Consider the following 19,419-nt stretch of genomic DNA (forward strand, 5'->3'; position numbering starts at 1 on the left):
ATTATTTTCTTGTATTCCTCCTGAAAACAATAAAAACAGAGCTTGCACCTGTAAACCTGTCATGTGACAATATATTGATTCTATACTTCAGCTGGGGACCCCCTGGAACCCCTCAAGGACCCCACGCTTTAGAACCACTGATGTATATGACAAATCGAGGAGACCAAAGCAGGGACAGATGTCTTGACAGGCCGCTATCAAGACATCTGTGAACTGCTGTCTGACTCAGTGGGCGAGTCTGTCCCACAGCCCCAATTACCAGCGTTACGTAATCTGCCCCAAATGGAGACAATGTGTGCTCGATAGGGGAGCGGGAATGGTAATGTAATCATTTAATGAAACCAGAGACCAAGCGAGCCAAAACAATCCCCTCGGCCAGGGTGTCACACTTAACTACTCGTCATCGGTTGTCACGCCTGCTGAAGGGGTTGTGGGGTTGTGGGTGGTACATTCTCTAATCTCTAATACACTCTTTCTTCCCCTTAATTAAACATTATACTTAGTAGCCCGGGGTCCCCCACCCACAGCGGTCTATATACTCTGTCTCCTCCTTGTTTCACTCTACACCAAATGTCTTTGCTGACATTAGCTGATGTCCTCCCACGAGTTGAATCTCGATGTGTGATGAGCTTGGAAATCGTCTGTTTTGGCCAAATGTTCGCCCCCGGAATAGGGACACTGCAGTTCATGTGGTTTACCCACACATGTGTACCCTCGTCATTGTACTTTACAAAAAAAAATTGAAATCTGGCATCTGGGTTTTTTTGGACAGCTAAATTGCGAGAGCACTGTGTTTCATAATTCATTTCTGGTAATAAAGTGCGGCTGAGGGGCGGCCAGTTTAGAACACCCGATTTGTCTCAATTAAGTGACGCTGGGAATATTATTGTGGGACACTTTTGGGGTTTCCATTTCACCATGTGCTGTAAAAATCACTCGTCGTTATCAATACCTGGCAGCGAACTCGAAGGAGGTGTTGATGGGAACTGCAGAATGGTTGAGCCGCCTCGTGTTCCATAGTCATTTTCACTTCAAAAAGACATCTATCAAAACGGCAGCGGTGTTTATTTGAATCTCTCGTATGAACCGTAGTCCCGGTTCACAAGCTGCCTGCATATCGCCTCCAGATGAAATGTGAGAAACTAAGTTGTCATCAAATCTTCTACCCTTGATCCCACAAACACCAAAGTGAGAAAATAGAAACGGAGGCATGTACCTTCCTGCTTTACTAATGCTTACTAATAGCAGATGATCTTTTAGCCAAATGAACCCTGGTTTCCTATTTAGTTTCTAAGAGATATTTTAAAAGCAATGATAGTGGAAATAGTCTATCTACAAGCACACAACGCATCGGGACACAGTGTGAGCCAAAGTGTAAGAATGGAGCTGTAAGCATCCTGCTCTGCATGTGAAACTGGCAGGCACAGTGTACATTGAGATTGCTCTGAAACATTTACGATTTCCAACAGAAACACAATTCTGGGAATGGCTCCCAAGAACTCCAGAGCAGCTCTTCACAGGCATCGCACATACAGACTAGACTCTCAACGGGCCTGAAAATTAAAGGACCACTTCACCACTTTTCAACCTATCTTCATATAATAGGTCCTCACTAATAATCATGAAAAGATTCTACTCGGTCTGTGTCTCATAGGAGGGCTGTGGGCAGTTCAGAAAATGTCCTCCAGTGACATCATTGATGGGGAATACAAGCTAATAGAAACTGCACGCTTTCTAGTCCTGAAAAGTTGCAATGCCAAAATGGAAGCCATCGTTCTCACGATAATGAAAATCGAAACATTTTTGTAAAAGAAATCTTGTTTAAAAAGAAATCTGCCTAATGATGATGTCACTGGAGGACAGTTTCTAAACTGCCCACAGCCCTCCTATGTGACACAGACTGAGTAGAAAAAAATCGTGCCTTTTTATCATGATTATTAGTGAGGACCTATTATATATGAAGATGAAAAGTGGTGAAGTGGTCCTTTAAGGCCTTAACTGAGCCGACCCGAGACCTGGCCCGACCCAGGCAAACATTTTAGGCCCAACCTGGCCCTAAAATGTCGGGTCGGGTAAGGTCTGGTTTGGCCAGAATTTGAGAACTATCACAGAATAAAAGTGAAACGCCAGTCAGCACCATCTTCATAATATACAATTTTATTGTTGTATAAAAAGCCCGAAAACATTGGGTTCGGATTCGGGCAGAGTTTAAGAACTCTAGCAAACACACATACATACTGTACATACTGTACACTTACTATCCTACTGTCACCCACATGTTGAGAAACAGTGGTCTATAGACAAATCCACGGAGGGGTTCCCTGGGTGTTCCATTAAGCGCAGCTTTACACCGCAGCACTGATTAGCAACACCTGGCCTACAGGGCACTGCTCCATTCATCTATGCAAGCACAATTAACCGTGTTCAGGGGCCGGAGACTGTGGGGAGGGCAATGTATAGGACCATCCCGTCGTATAGGCATACAACGGGATCGTCCAAAAATAGCCATTCTAGTACTAGCATAGAATGTGTCGTGCCGTCGTTGTACAACAAAGCTTAAATCAGGCATCTTTGTCCGAGTGTCCAGACTGATTTAGAATAGCATTTCAAACCAACTAGGAACGTGGTTCAAAATCTGATTTGCAAAAAAAAAAAAAATTTTGCTTTGTTGCTATTCAGACTTAATCAAACCGGTGTGATTCCAATCTGGATTGGGTTGCAGATTTATGACGATGAATCACTGTTTACAAACGTAAATCTGTAACCGATTTATTATATAAATAACTCTTATAACTACAAAGACAGAAATCTCATCAAATTGGGGGTCCTTGAAATAAATAAAAGAAAGTTGATAATCCCTGGCCAACAGCAGAGCAGGCAGAGGATCCTGTTTCATTGCCTTCCCGTCTCCAGTCGACTCGATGTTCTGGAATATTCAGTGGACTGTCCTTTTCCGTGAGAGGCTTCCAAGGTGATGTTTCCATATGGATACTGATGAATACAATGCTCCCTGACGAACCTGAGAGAGAGAGAGAGAGACCTCACGGGGCTGAGAACATGTCTTGGCTAACGTCGATGTCAGTTGACGTCATTTGGAAAAGGACACAGTCAACCCAAAATCACAAACATTGTTTTGTTTCCATTTGGATAGTTTGGTATCTCACTGTGGTGAGATGATGATAGTAATATGACTACCGGTACTCTCTAAAACTGTCAACAGGTACAGGCTGCACATGAGTTGAAAAGAGATCAATCACAAAAAACAAAACAAAGACAGCCTATGATTTTACAGTGGCCTGAAAATTATGCACTATTAATAACATCCTGACTCACTGACAGACTTAATCTCCCACATGGATGAGCCAGTTACCCATGTTGATCCAGCTGTATGTCAGACAAAGAAGTACCGGTAATCAACCAAAAGTCTGAACTGAAGCGATTATTGAGATGGTCGCCGTGGTCCATGGAAGTGAGAGTGGATGAGATTAATTTGGTCTCAAAATGAGACGGTATACAATAAAACTGTAGACTGCATGGCTGACTGTCTTCTCTAGCTTTGTACACCACTTGAAAACAGGCCAGGCAAAAGCAGTAATTTATTTGGCAGGCGGGCAATTTTGGTATTGAGTGAAATCCATATTGTACAAGACAATGATGATGAAGTAACGCTAATTTGTATTGTCAGTGGGATGAACACATCAGGCAGGTTGATATTTAGCAGACCGTGCTTTTCCATGAGCGAGCTCCAGGATGATGTTTCCATCTGAATATGCAGGGGGAAAAAGCGCTACGTGATAGACTAGTCTCTCTCACACAAAATGAGGTACAGATTTGACCGGTTGATCAAACTAATATACTAACGCAGTGGTTCTCAAGGTGGGGGAACCTCCAGGGATCCTTGAGGGGGGTCCCCAGCAATTATTTGTTTTTAGTTGGGAACCAAATGGACCACGTGTCGCATGCAGTATGTCAGTGAGCATTTCTATAATTTTGTCATTATCAGTGTGATATTTTGGTGTAGCAATTTGAAGCCACACCCTTAAGGGTCCATCTGGACTCCTGGTGGTGGTGGGGGGGAGGGGGGGGGGGGCGGCACCATTTCAGTCCCCCTGCTCTGACCCATCTTGTCACTGAGGCAGCACGACCTGGCACAAATGATATCTGTTGCATCATGGGAGATGCGGAAACCCCATCGTCTCACCAAAAGAAAAAGACAAAGAAAATAGATTTTCCAGTAAGAGACGGGAGATAATTTTGTTTCCCCGTGTTATTTCTTTCCCACGCCGGGGTGATTTCTCTGCATTCTGTGGTCGAGGTCGTCAGTGACTCGGCTCTTAATGTTACCATGACATGGAGACACGCTAGACCATTCTTCTTTGGGCAGGCCCTGGGGTGAGGATTAAACACTTCGTCGTCCTCCTCAACCCATGATCTTTTTCATCTCTCTATCTATAGTATAATTTGATCACCCTTTGTCCCGTCGCGGAGAAAGCAGCGATAACGTTACAGTGCCTCCTTTTGTTTGTCGTACATAACCCATAGCCTCCTTTTTGTCAGTGGGGCTGGTGCAAAGAGATGCGTCAGCAACTTGGGCTTAACTTATCTTGTGTACTTCGTCTTTAGCCGCTGTCGTGCGGCGACAACACCCCCCCAGAACGGCTGTCCAACGTTGAAGCTGCCACTGCTGGCCAAAACTGGAACTGCAGCACGTTCATGGAGGTGGACGTCAACACATTGTGGTCTTATGTCGATTGGCCGTTTTCGACTTCTTTATATGATGGCGTTACAGTAACACTGTTTACTCCACTGCTTTTATTTGACAGCTTTAATTGTTAGTTACTTTATACGTTTATAGAATATAAAGAAAAAAATAATTTTGAATTACTAATCAAAAATCTCCATTATTATGAAATTGGGCTTAATAAATACTAGTCCAATTTTGATTCTGAATTGTGGTAATTCTGCATACTGATTGCTTTTCTGTATTTTAACACTTTGACTTAATTAAGATATTGAATGCACAGACCTGACAGTGTGTGTGACTGTGTCTGTGTGTGTGTGTGTGTGTGTGTGTGTGTGTGTGTGTGTGTGTGTGTGTGTGTGTGTGTGTGAGTAGTGGACAGTAGGGTTGTGTGTGTGCGCTTTTACTTGTTACAAAGTATTTTTACAACATGGTATTGCTAGTAGTGTGAGCACCACTGCTATCTCTAGAGCCTTATAAATCAAAGCACAGCCACTGTCACACCTCCAGACAAAAGGTGCAAGCCGCCTCTTTACGATCATCCCAACCATTAACTTTTATTCTTATACAACCCCTGATGCACCTGGTTTAGAACCTGTCTAGTGACACCGACGGAGGGTGGTTTAATAATAATAATAATAATAAAACTTTATTTGTATAGCACCTTTCATGACGTGAAATGCAGATCAAAGTGCTTTACAGAGCAATGGAGAGAAAAGAAAAGCAAGGCATAAACATTAAAAAACAAGCAGTAATGCAATACAGTGAGGACATGAATAATGTCAATATATATGTCAATATTGATAATAAGATCAATTAAAAGCAAGGGTGTAGAAGTGGGTCTTGATGCTGTGCTTTAAAAATGTCTACAGAGGCTGCCTGTCGAAGGTACAGTGGGAGTTTGTTCCATGCCGTCGGCCCGTAGAAGCAAAAAGCTGCTTCCCCGTATTTTGTTGTTGCCATTTTTTTAGGCAAAGTGAGCAGGCCAGCAGTGGAAGACCTTAGGGGGCGGTTTGGGACATATTTAGGCAGGCAGTCAAGTAGGTAGGAAGGTGCGAGACCATTGAGAGCTTTATACACAAGTAAAATAATTTTAAAATCATTCCTAAAAACACCCGGAAGCCAGTGCAGTGAAGCCAAAACTGGAGTAATATGTTCTCTCATCTTAGTTCTAGTTAAAACTCTGGCTGCTGCATTTTGGACAAGTTGTAATCTGTCAGTTGTTTTCTTAAGCAGTCCAGAAAAAAGTGCATTGCAGTAATCAAGCCGAGAAAAAACAAAGGCGTGGATTAGCGTTTTTGCATCGTCCAATGACAAATAGGCTCTGATTCGTGCAATATATATATATTTTTTTTATTTTTATTTTTTAAGATATTTTTTTGCGGCTTACGCCTTTTATTGATTTTTTAAGGGACAGACAGTAGGCTGACAGGAAACGGGAGAGAGATGGGGGGATGACATGCGGTAAAGGCCGTGTCGGGTTCGGGAGTCGAACCCGCGGCACACCGCGACTGGATCACCAGTCCGGTGCCCAGACCGTTACGCTACGGCCTGGGCTCGTGCAATATTTCTAAGGTGAAAAAAGGCAATCTTGGTAACATGATTAATGTGTGAATTAAAATTCAATTCAGAATCAATAATGACCCCCAAGTTCTTTACTGTACTGTTACTTTCTACAGTCAGGTGCCAAGTCTGCTTATTATTGATTATTTCTGCTCACTAGAACCGATTATGAGAACTTCTGTCTTATCCTCATTTAGCTTGAGAAAGTTCTCACTCATCCAGCATTTGATGCTAGACAGACAGTTTATAACCTGTGTGTAGTGACACCGACGGAGGATGATTTAGAACCTGTGTCTAGTGACACCGACAGAGGATGATTTAGAACCTGTGTCTAGTGACACCGACAGAGGGTGCGGCTATCGTTTTCATGCACTAAAGGCTGTGAGACGGCGAAGGCCTGGCTGATAACCTCTCTTTCTGTCTGGTTCATTGGTATCATTATGATCATTGTTGTGACACGAGGACTATCTACTGTCAACATGTAGCATCTGTGTGATTTTAGATTAAAGATAACTATTATTTTATACTTTGGCTAATCAACCAAAAAAAAAAATATATATATATATATATATATATATATATATATATATATATATATATATATATATATATACTCTGAAATTCTTGGGGGTCCTTGATATGAAAAGGTTTGAACACCAGCACTGATATAGCAACATTCATTTTCTGGAAACTGTTGGGATTTAGAAGACATTTGTAGAATTGGCCTCGGGTCTTGATTGGTTAACCGTTGTTTGAAAAGGAAGCAGGGGAGAGGTGACTGCTGGCAGTTCTGTACATGGGTTCATAGTTCTAGTGTTGTGAGACTGTTCTAATCAACTTCAGGTATATTGTGGCTGCTGAGCAGAAACCTTGGATCTCCGTAGTTCATTAGCCCTATTTCATAGTTTCATTCTTCAAACTACAATCGCACAACAAAATAGACTGTGTGTGTGTGTGTGTGTGTGTGTGTGTGTGTGTGTGTGTGCGTCCAAAGAAAATCTTGTGACATCTATTGGAAAGTAGCTGTGTTGTAAAGCTTTTCTCCTAACGGCGACCATATATTCATTCATCTAAGTATAATAAAAACTGAGGAATTTATATGCAAAGCAAATGTGTTGCAAAATAGTGAAGTTTATTTAGAAACTGGAGGATACAGAGGATGGAATACTGACTTGACTAGCCTGTCATCTCCTTGACAGATCACTCCCAGGCCTCGTTGCTGCTGGCACCGTCATGTTGTGGTCCCAAACCAAAAGGATTTGTTTGTAGGATTCAGTTTCACTTCACTTCCTTCAGTCTGTGTTCCCCTCAAAATCCTCTTTTCTCTCCTCGCAGTGCGAGTCCACATTCATGCTTTTCATTAAGACGTCGCAAGGTGACCGCGAAACACATGTCAAAACCTCTGGAATGCAAGGGTTTGAAAACAGAGATGTTTCAAACCTGCAGTTTGATACCGGGTGCTTTCTCAGGCAGATACGTGCGTCTCCGTGTCTTGAATGGACACCTGTTTTGATGTTGAGGACTGCTTCTCCGCCCATTGTGTGTCTGATTGTCTGTTTGCGGACACCATTGTCGTGTGTGTGTGTGTGTGTGTGTGTGTGTGTGTGTGCGTGTGTGTGCGTGCGACGAACCCCCATCTCCACTGATTTATGCGAAAATTTGGTGCGAAAATATGATTCGATCTGGCAGCACGGTCTCTCTGTAATTCTCCGCAAAGTCTAGCAGCTGAGGTATGTTAGCTAGTTGGGCTGTTTGCTCAGCCTGGTTGATACAGGCTCACCTCTGATGCATAATTTATGTAATGTATGTACAGCACGTATGTATGGATTCATGCAATCGCTTGTTTGTTATCTTTATTCGAAGGAGAGTTGGCCATGCTCTACTACAGCAACGGCTTGCTGTGGCGTGCTCAGCAAACTATAGATCACTGGTTCTCAACGTGGGCTCTGGCCGCCAGGGGACCACCAGGCGCACAAATGGACCCTTACGGGTCTCTGAGAGTATGTAGCACTGAGCAGGGAGCACTGATGATGTAGATTGGGGTACCAATGTTATTCTTGCTTACTGTAAATATCTCTGGATTAAGAGCGTCTGCTAAATGCCTAAATTGTACCAGAAATAGAAAAAGCTATATTTGGTTGGCTGTACTGTGATTTGAGTGCTTTGTCATTTAGCTGTAACACTATATATATATATATATATATATATATATATATATATATATATAGGGTTCGATATGTTATACCAAAAGTAATTGCTGATCTATAACATCATAATGCATTGCATTATGAGGTTTATTATGACAGTTTTCGAAATGTGGTTGTAATTTATTTATTAAATGATTACATTTGTGATATTGTCAAACACTAGAAGTTTGGGCTACTACGTGGCCCTCACATCTAGAGCATACCTACGTTGCACCGCCGATCTGATCAATATGCCGGAGTCGTGCTGGGGGCTTTGTAAGAGAACCCGTTGTACCCTTTTGTCTGTGTCCCTTTTGGGGACAGACACAGACACTCCGCCAAGAGTTTCATGTTTGGCCGACATGTTGTCTCGAGTCCAGCTGTGTGCTCAGCTGGGTGCCCAGACGGTGCCCACAATGGCGCCAGGAGGACTCGGTGTTGTTGTTTTGTCATCCAGCCTGGCGAGGAGGCACACAAAGTTTAACTCTGAGAGAGGGCAAATGTAACGGGTCCATTTGGTTACTTACTTATTTACATCCTCTCAGAGTTACAAAGGGATAAATGAACACTGAGGATTTTGCGGTGTGTGTGTATGTTGTTTAATGGGGTGGGGGAGTGGTGGGGGGGGCAGTTTATTTATTTAAAGTTTTGAGGAATTTCAGCTTTGTTGCACCGCGCGGTGAAGAAAGACAGCCTAGACGAGACGACATGACATGTGACACACATTATGAGCCATATGCAAGCTTATTCTGTTATGAGTAGGTACTGTGTGTGCCTCAGTGGTTTGTTTGTGTGCCCCCGTCTGCAAAGTTGTTCTGTGTAACAATCCGTTGTTAATTTAACTCTGACAATGAAGTGGTTCCTTCATTCTTCCAAGGACCGGAGTGTTCCTTTTGGCTCACTCCACGTTAATATGTGCAAGAATCAGAATCGGCTTTCATTTCACGTCACAGATTTACAGGTAGGTGTAAAAACAAATGTGGGTGAGATTCTTTTTGTTTTGTTGCAAGCTCGTTTCATAGTTTGTTGTGAGAGAAAAGAAAAGAAAAATACAGAAAAGAAACGGTTAGATAATCACTGCCCACCGCAAGCAGTGGAGTCTTGTCTGTCTGTCAGTCAGCCAGCCAGTGGTTATTCATGCCGGTTTAAACTGAGTGTTCCTTAACACATCCTGGTAATGACCACTGTGATGTGGCTTGCAGGCACCAGCTGTTAACCGGGATTAGCTGTCTCTCCCTGTGGGTCACGTGCGTGTGTGTGCACGCCGTACACACGTGCGTGCACGGCACATTATGTAAAATGCTCCTCTCTCTCTTGGCCACTGTCATTCCTTCTCGGTCCTGTCCTCTCCTTGTTTGTTGTACTCCTCCTCTACGACAACACTGCTGTGCTGTTCCACAGACCACACCTCTGTGTTCAACACTGCTGTGCTGTTCCACAGACCACACCTCTGTGTTCAACACTGCTGTGCTGTTCCACAGACCACACCTCTGTGTTCAACACTGCTGTGCTGGTCCACATGCCAAGAGGCAATCCTCAGAGTTTAACTCTGAGAAGGTACTTATGTAACCAAATTGCATGTGTACCCTCTCAGAGTCACAAATGGGGATAATAACACCAAGGGTGTGCGCGCGCGCATGCGTGCGTGCGCGCGTGCGTGCGTGCGTGCGTGTGTGTGTGTGTGTGTTTGCGCACCCCCCCGGTCTTTGTACTCAGTGCACTGTGAACTTTCCAGTCATGACAGCCGACAAACACACAGTGCAGACCACATCCTCCCTCTGGAAGACCCCTGCTGTTCAATTAACACACACACACGTCCTCTTGCACCTCTTCCTCATACAGTAGGTCAAGCAGCAGTGCTTCCTATTTGCAGAGTGGGCCAGCAAGCGAGGAAGCACGGTGTCATGGCTGTTAAACGTGACGGAGAGAGACACATTCAACCAACTGGAAGTCTGCCAGCGATCATTGGGTCCAACGTCCAGCCACTTATGTCACCATGGGCTGAGAGAGAGATTTTTCCAGTTCATTTAATTTATTTGTTTATTTGGAATGGATGTAATAATGATCAAAACATGTAATGCATTGTAAATACACAGGATTTAGCAAACAATGCACAATTTCATCCGTGGTCCCCAACATAAAAACATACTAGATAAGGTGGCCCTCTGAGCACAGGTCTCCACCAGGGCAGGTCAGGTTGTGGCCTCCTGGTGGTGCTATAATAGGCCAATGTGCCATTTCTTCTTACCTTGTATGGCAATTGGATGATTTGAGGCATTGTGTTCCAAAAATGTGTTTAGCAAAAATCCACCTGTTGGTGGTGCTATAACAGGCCAATGTGAAAAGTGTGGGATATATCCCTCAGCCTAGTAGGAAAGTCTGTGAAAGATTTCACGTAAATTGCACGCTGTGTTCAAAACGTTCAAAACGGGCCAATCCTGCAAACTTTGAAAGCCAATGTTAGCCAATTAGGATGGAATATGAAATATCGGACAGATCCGTCTTAAACACATGACTATAGAGATAGTGTGTAACGATTTGCGACAGAATCTAAAAAAAAAAAGGTTTTCAAGTCGGCCTCCTGGTGGCGCTATAACAGGCCGTTCTGGAAAATTTGGGGCAGAGGTTCATGTTGGCATCCAGGGAGTGTGTGCAAAATTTGGCATCGACCGGATTAGCGGTGCCGGAGATTAGCTGTACAGGGACGGAGTGCAAAACATACTCTCTCCCTGTGCCTTCAGCCTGGTGGAGACAATAATCTAGAAACAAAACATACAAGATGATCAGCATAATCAGACACCATAAATAATACTAATAAATCAGAGGAGAGCTATTGTGATGAAACAGAAAGAAAGAAGAAAGAAAGAAGAAAAACGCTGTTGACAGAGAGGCTCTCAAAGTGGGGCCTGGGGACCCCCAGGTGTCCTTGAGGGGGCTCCAGGGGGATCTCAGCTAAATCTGTCAAAATGTGTCCAAATATTGTCTATTTGAAAATGAAGTAAACTGAACACTTTTTGATTAACTTTGAGTAAATTGTAGCAATGCAGATGTTCTCTTATTGGATCCATGGTCCGTGGTCAAGTACATACGTCAATTCGGGAGTCCTTGAGATTAACATGTTTGAGAACCACAGGTGTATGAGAGAGGGAGACAGAAACAGAATCAATGGAGAGGAAAAATAGAGGCCTCAGGCTGACGAGAGAAGAGGGAAAGGGGGAGAGGGGGGGGGGGGGTTAGAGAAATAGAATGAGACACGAGGGATAGGGAAGGAGACAAGGTAGGAGATATAGTGAGAGTGTAACAGATGAGAGAGGGATATAACGACACAGAGAGAGAGAGACACGGCCGTCTGGTTATGTGCAGAGAGGAAAAGGAGAGGTGTGTGTGTGTGTGTGTGTGTGTGTGGGGGGGGGGGGGGGGGGGGGGTGCAGACTCAGAGCGCTGAGGATGGTGGTATAATGGCAGCCCTGTTCAGTGGGCACAGCATTAAGACTAACGACAAACTATTACCGGCAGCATTGTGTGTGTGTGTGTGTGTGGTTGTGCACGTGTGTGTGAGTGTAGTTGTGCACGTGTATTGCTATACTTGTGTGTTGTGTCCCCAGTCCCCACAAGTTTGAGAAATGCCTGTTGTGGGGACATTGCCTGGTCCTCATCACAAGAGAAATGGTTGTTTTAATGGTTAAAAAGGATTTAGGAAAAGATTCAGGTTGGAGTTAGGATTAGGCGTTTAGTTTTAAATTAGGTTGATGGGGTTCGGTTAGACTAGAGTTAAACCCGATTCATACTGTCATGCACTGAAAATATTTTTGGCTTTATCTGCGTTAAAATGGCAATTAAAAGAAATGGCATTCATAAAATCATCCTAAAATGTTGATTCCCTCACAAATATAGAAACATAAGTGTGTTTGTGTGTGTGTGTGTGTGTGTGTGTGTGTGTGTGTGTGTGTGTGCGTGCAGTGGGGGGGACTTACAGGAAACAGGGGAAGCCTTTGGGACTGCCAATATCCTCTTTGAATTAAATTTCCAGTCAGCTCAGCTTTGATCCCCCATAAGCAGGGTTTTCATTTGGGGGCCAACTTTCACTTAACCCCCCTCACCCTCACCCACACTGTCTGTCCACCCCAAACCCCCCCCCCCCTGCTCCACCGGCCGTCTCCGGATACTTCAAGGTTTCAGACGACGTCATAAAATGTAAGTTTTCGTTTTAGTCCTAGTTTAAGTTAACTAGAGTTACAAAGGAGGCCAGTGGCCATGACTACACTAATCTCTGTCACATTGTAAACATCGGCCTCTTTTTGTACAGTCACTGTTTCACAAATAGGGGAAGCACATCCTTCTATCCATCTCTGTCAGCTACTAACCAATCGGTCTCTCCATTGTGCACTATGTTGTCGGAGTCAGAACATTTACATCCTCATGTTTGTCCATGCCGGGGTAATAACATGAGCTGCCCAGTGCTGGCGCTTGGACTTCAAACCTTTCCAAACAACATAAAGGGGAAATGAAGCTAGCATAGTGAGCATAAACATTCTCACTTCCTCCTGTGGAGTGACTTCTCCATCTCCCCAGGCCATCACTGAACGCCCCTCTGTTATCTGTGCCATCAATTCATACACAATGCATCACTGGTTCTCAATGTGGGGTCTGGGGACCACCAAGGCGGCTCTGTAACTCTGAGAGTCCATCCATCTTCAACCGCTTATCCGTAGTTTGGTCGCGGGGGCAACAGCTCCACGAGAGAGAAACATTAGCAGGGTTTCCTGCACAATGTTGTTGGCATGGCGCTGCGCCATGCTTGAAATAAATCGTGCTATACAAATTAATCTTAATTTATTAATCAAATTAATTAATTAATTAATCAAAATCTTCGCCGTGCGGCCATAGGCCGCGCGCCAGAAGGTCCCCCCGCGCCCAGCACCATGCCAAGGCCTTTTCCTGCAGGAAACACTGATTAGTAACCTCCCAGTGGCACGTGCCTCGAGGACCTCCCTAGGGAGACCCTCGAGAGGCATCTAACCATGACCGAACCACCTAAGCTAGCTCCTTTTCAGGCGAAGAAGCAGCGACTCTACTCTGAGTCTCTCTCGTGTGACTAAACTTCTCACCCTATCTCTAAGGGAGATGCCAGCCACCCGTCGAAGAAAACACATTTCGGCCGCTTGTATTCGCAACCTTATTCTTTCGGTCATGACCCTTAGGTGAGAGTTGGAACGAAGATTACTCGCTAGACAGAGAGCTTTGCCTTCTGGCTCAGTTCTCTTTTCGTCACAACAGTGTGGTACAGCGACTGCAATACTCTCTGAAATAGATTCTCTGAGTGTGCATCTAATCTTAGGAAACCACTGGACTGATTTCATTGTTATATATTTTTTATATATTTTTTGAAATGTTCATTTAACTTTAATTTGTTGTTGGAAGTCAATGGGCCTCTGTGCCGTTCACATGCAGTCCAAGATCCACATCGGAGCCACGGAATTCCCTTGTGGACTCTGAGATCCATAATGTTTTAATTTGAGGTGAGGGGAGCTAACCCCTCCTATATCCAACTTTTAGTGTACGTGTTCATAAACTTTGTCCTACACAAACATTAAATTCCCATTCCCATTGACAATTTTAAGTCATTTTCATGATGTACGATGATAAAAGCCCCCCTCACTTCACACAGGTGTGATTTTTTTCCACATTGGTAGTGTACTGTAGCTTTTAGTATGCTCTATGCTCCTGGAATCAGTTCCAGATGGACATTAATTTGGAGCACTTCATCCTTTTGAGAGATTTTAAAAAGTTTACTTCAGATGTTAGAAAACAGACGTCTGCATCTGTTTGACTTGAGTTTGTATAAATGTTATTTTACTTTGTGTTTCATTTTATTTTATGTTGTAATGACGACTGCTTGCTTTCCTGGCCAGGGCTCCCTTGTAAAATAGATTACCATATCAATGGGACTCAGCTGGCTAATAAAGGCTGAATAAAATATGAACGCAATTATGTTACGTTACTGTATGTTATGTTAGAGATGAATCAACTAACATTAACAGTTTTGCTGACATCATCTGAGGACAGTCGGCCTCGCACTCGCGCGCACACTCTAATTAGTCCATGAATGTCCTGCTTTGTACAACAAAAGTATATTGATATAGTGACCGTGCAGTTTGCTGTAGAGCTTGGAGGGACGACATGTTAATACGATAAAACAAGTGATTTTCATGCATGGCGAATATCATTCCCTAATTCAACACTCACATACAGTATTTATATCCGCTATAACTATACTTATGTATATTTATAGGATATAAATAATCACCATGCAGCAATAGGCAATTTTTGCGCTTCCAAAACAAAGCACAGACACACACACATATGCTTGCGAGTGCGCACGAGCACCCACACAAATTACTGCCGCACCTGCAATCTGGGTTCCATAGGCAGTGTGTTGTGTGTGGGGATGAATGTGTGTGCCTCCAGGGATGTCGCACAGAAACGGGTGCCAGGAAGTCCAATGCCCCATGTGGCCTCCCACAGGGATTATGGGTAATCGGAGGAGATTTGTATACATCTCTTTAGAAACCAGTTTCCGGGCTTTAAGTGTACCAGCGTGCATATGTGGGCAGGACACAGGACTTTTAAGTGTACCAGTGTTTGTGCGTGGGCAGGGACAGAGGCTTAGTATGTGCATACACAACACTACATCTTTAACCACCTGAACCCTAGCGTCCCTATTCTGGGCATGTGATAATGGGCTAAAACATTGCTATCTGCAATTAGCAAAAACATTGCCGATCTACAAGCTCACAAAGCGTTGTGAGCTTGTAGATTATCTATGTTTGGTGAGCGGTCCAAGATAGACCCCTGGGGCGCCCAGGTCAACAAAGAAAGTATATCGGCTTCAAGTGATTAACTCACCGCCTGTTAATGCTTCCGTCTGTGTTTCTTAATGTTGTAAATTGGGGTGTTCATTTCTAAGTGTGGCAGTGTATGTGCAGGACATGTTTAATATTTGCATATTAAACATGCATTCTGGGCATGTCATCATCTCATAATGGGCAACTAAACATGTGAATTATACATTGGCTATATTTAGTGAAGGGATGCGGTGTGGAGGGAAAAAGGGGGCAAGCTGGCTATACCCCTGGGGGACCCAGGTCAACAAAGTATTTAGGGTTTAAGTGGTTAACACACTGTGGTAGTTGTGCTCGTATAGAATTTTTCTTTTTTTAGTTTTGGCCGTTATTGGGTGTTAATTTTCAGCATAGTATATTTGAGGTGTTGAGTTGGCGCCCTTATCCAGAGCTTTGCTCAATGAGTGGAATGCTTAATGAGTGGAACTGTAGAAAAAGCTTCAATGCCTACTAGCTCAATCATGTATAATAATGGAGTCATTTTCCAAGTAAGTCATGTGTCACACAGTCACAGATAAGGCCTTCCTGCTACATAACCATATGTACAGTATACAGTAATTTGTATACAGTAATACAGTAATAATCTTAACAGATTGAATTGGCATATGCTGTGTCCAGAGACAGATGCATACATACATACTGTACATACAATTGCAATTTACAACATAGGCATTTAGCAGACACTCTTAACGCTTTGTGTGTCCTTTCAACATTTTCAAAATAGTGACCCAGGATGCCCAATGTTATTTTTCACATTTTAGTTATTTTTTATAAAAATCACAAAAAAATGACGTCCACAGACGTCCTGGGCGCCACATAGCGGTAATAACACAAAATGTGTTAATTAGGGCTGCACGATATGGACAAAATGTCATATCTCTCAAAATGTCAATCTATTTATGCCAAATATAGCAATATATACGATATTACAGTTAAAATTGAATATTTTGTATATTAAGTGTTATTTTCCGAGGGGCACAGGCTAAAACAGAGGGATGTTGCTGGAAGTGGAAGATATATTGACAAGTTTTGCGATGCTGCTATTGTTCATACCTCGATAACGATATATTGTGCAACCTTACTCTTAATCCAGTAAGTTCCATACCAGTAAGGAGAGAGTTACAATAGTCAAGTTGTGATATGACTGATGTCTGGATAATGAGCTGGGCAGGCTCCTGGGTGAGGATTCTTTGTAAACCTACAGGATCGAGTGACCGCTGTAATGTGTGCTTTGAATGAGACCTGACTGTCCAGGACAACACCAAGGTTCTTGGCTGTTATGTTTGAACCGAAGTTACCAAAGTGTTGGTATGGAAATAGTTAGCTCCTGCATGGGGCAGGACTTAGCTGGGAAGAAGAGAAGCTCAGTCTTGTCTGATTTGATTTACTCAGTTAACTCAGGTATTTTGACAGCCCTAATACATACACATTTTCATCATTGCAATAAATTTAACTCGCAACATGTGACTCTTCCTCATAACTATACTCTGAAATTGGCATGATTTGCATCAAATCCTTTGAATTCGGAACATTACGACATATGAATGTCTTGATGTTAGACACATCAAAGTTGCTATAGACAATGTGGCAACTAGATGTGCACTACACTATAATCAGTATGGCGTGTGCACTGGAAGCTGGAGAGGTGCCAATTCACATGCACTGGCATGTTGCCTTTGAGCAAGGTTGGGGGGGGGGGGGGGGGGGGGGGGTGTGTGTGTGTGTGTGTGTGTGTGTGTGTGTGTGTGTGTGTGTGAAAAAAAAGACTGAAAAAAGAATTTCCCCACGAGGATTAATAAAGGTAATCTTCTTCTTCTTTGACCCAGAGTTAATCATCTCTCCGGGGCCTACTGATGATTCCCACCATGTTTCTGGAAAATCTGCACTTCCGTTCTAGAGAAAGAGAGGCAGACCTAATCGGGACCTTGGCCTTTGACCTTTTTCAGCCAGAAGTTAATCACCTCTCCAGAGTAGCCTGATGATCATTCCCACAAGTGTGCAACAGTCGAAATAATCTATTATTAAAAAAGAAATAATTGTTGCGATGCAATGCATTGTGAACGTGTATAATCTCAATATTCGTCCACTACATTAGATAAAAAGTTAATTGGCTTCTCAATAATTATAATAATTGAAAACAAACCCTGTCCAACTGCATGGGTGGAAGTAACGAGAGTTACTAGAAGTGCCCTGCTCTTGTAATCTTCAGTAAAACAATGCTATTGGTCTGTCTTTTGGTTTTACAAATATGTGAAAAGTAAAATGGTAATGGCTAAATCTCATATGAACATTGGATCCATTTGGAACACAGTTTTTATCGTATGTGGATTGTGGACAACCCTATATACTTCTTTTGCCCCGTGAATAGTGAAAATAACCGATCTGCGAGCTTAAATGCCCCAAATAGGGCTGCCAGGTTGAAAGTCTGGATGGAAGTTGGACATATTTCCACACATTAGCGAGGATATTTTCCTTCACTTAACCTTGTCAAGATGTCCCCATCCGCTCCAGGGATTGAAACTGCAGAGTCATGCCTCTGTAAGCTTGGCTCACACCAGAACACATCCACTCTGTGATAGGAGCTGTGTGACCATCACAGTGGTGGGAAGCGTCTCGCTTCAACTGTTGCCAAGTCTGCTTCTTGTAAGCAAACTTTGGGATTGTTTTTCTGTAAAGTCACTTGTAAACGTTGGCGGTTGCGGTTTTCTGGGGCTTGTCTCCAAAGTGTATATTTAGGTTTAGTTCTCAAACGTTTTCATGTCAAGGACCCCCAAATTATTGTGTATTTGTCCGTGAACCCCAATCTGAAAATATGACGCACAACACAAAAAGATTTGTGTTAAAGGTTTTTGTTTTGTCTTCTTCAAATATTTCACATTTCTTTCCAAAGATTTCACATATTTTGTATTTTATTTTTGCAACCCTTCTTGTATGGGTATTTCGATCTGGTAGAATGGAATCCACACACACACACTGCTGTGACTCTTCTGTGTGTGTTTGCGCGAGTGTGATGCAGCCTAGTTGCTTATTTTGGGCTGGTTTTCATAGACCTGTCTGCTTGTTTCTCCCAAAATCTGGCATTGCTGATCTCTTCTCGTCTTTAGAATACTGTTTTCATGTGTAGGAGAAGTAATGTGACCCAGCTGTTAGCTTGGCTTTGTTTTCTGTTGTTTGTTTCCTTTTTTCTCACTAGAGTCTGTTACACACTGTACTGTACTACACACCATAGTGAGATGATGCATAAATGGAGCTTTAGATTCAAATGAAACGTTATTGAGGCGGAGGGGACAGATTAGGTCAACTGGAAAATAAATTAATAAAGGCTTAAAGGGGAAGAATAGTGAAGATTAGAGAGAAAGTGGATTAAAAGAATTGGTTTAGAGTGAAGACAGAGAAATGAGCCTTTTAATAGGACGAATTAGGGAAGAGTGGAAAGGAGAGAGGAGGAGAGAGATGTGAGAGAGAGGGCAGGGCATGTGAACAACAGAGAGAACAACATAGAGGTTTGTGTGTACTGTATGGGTGCAACAGTTAATCAAACCAATAAATTTAATTGATCATAACAAAATGATAATGGATCAATTTATAATCAATCCCTATGTTTCGTATGGTGAAAAGTTTATAAAAGTAAAAAAAAAAAAAGAAGCAAAAAAACAAACACTCCAATTACATAAACGATCGATAGAATAAGCCATAGTCTAATGTGAACGCAAAACCAGAATAAACTATGATGGATTTACAGCCTGTCTCGTTTATGATTATTTTGCACCTGCCCATCATGTTGGGAGGTGTGTGTGTGTGTGTGTGTGTGTGTGTGTGTGTGTGTGTGTGTGTGTGTGTGTGTGTGTGTGTGTGGTTGTTGAGGACGGGAAGAGTTAAAAGTATGTTGTTTCCTGTTGCAGGGTAAAGTAAAATGGCCTGGTAATCAGTGCAGTGCAGGAATGCAGTCAGTGTACGGGGTTTAACACTCCCTAAAGCCCCGCTACCACTTCACTCTGTCTACACAGTACACACACACACACAAAGA

General features: G+C 43.0%; 1 protein-coding gene across 2 annotated transcripts in view; it reads left to right on the top strand.

Moving 5' to 3' along the window:
- The window catches only part of rad51b (RAD51 paralog B), an 82,845-nt gene that overhangs the window by 45,838 nt on the left and 17,588 nt on the right, over positions 1-19,419 (top strand). The window contains exon 10 of one of the 2 annotated variants that reach the window (XM_083790854.1): positions 17,219-17,318. The exons of the other annotated variant lie outside the window; for it this stretch is intronic. Coding sequence (XP_083646980.1) covers positions 17,219-17,289 — 71 coding nt within the window. The 3' untranslated portion in view covers positions 17,290-17,318. Of the gene's footprint in view, positions 1-17,218; positions 17,319-19,419 lie in introns of those variants that run through there. 2 annotated transcript variants of the gene reach the window in all.

Source organism: Protomyctophum parallelum (assembly GCF_964188405.1).
Source record: "Protomyctophum parallelum genome assembly, chromosome: 19".
Lineage (NCBI taxonomy): Eukaryota > Metazoa > Chordata > Actinopteri > Myctophiformes > Myctophidae > Protomyctophum > Protomyctophum parallelum.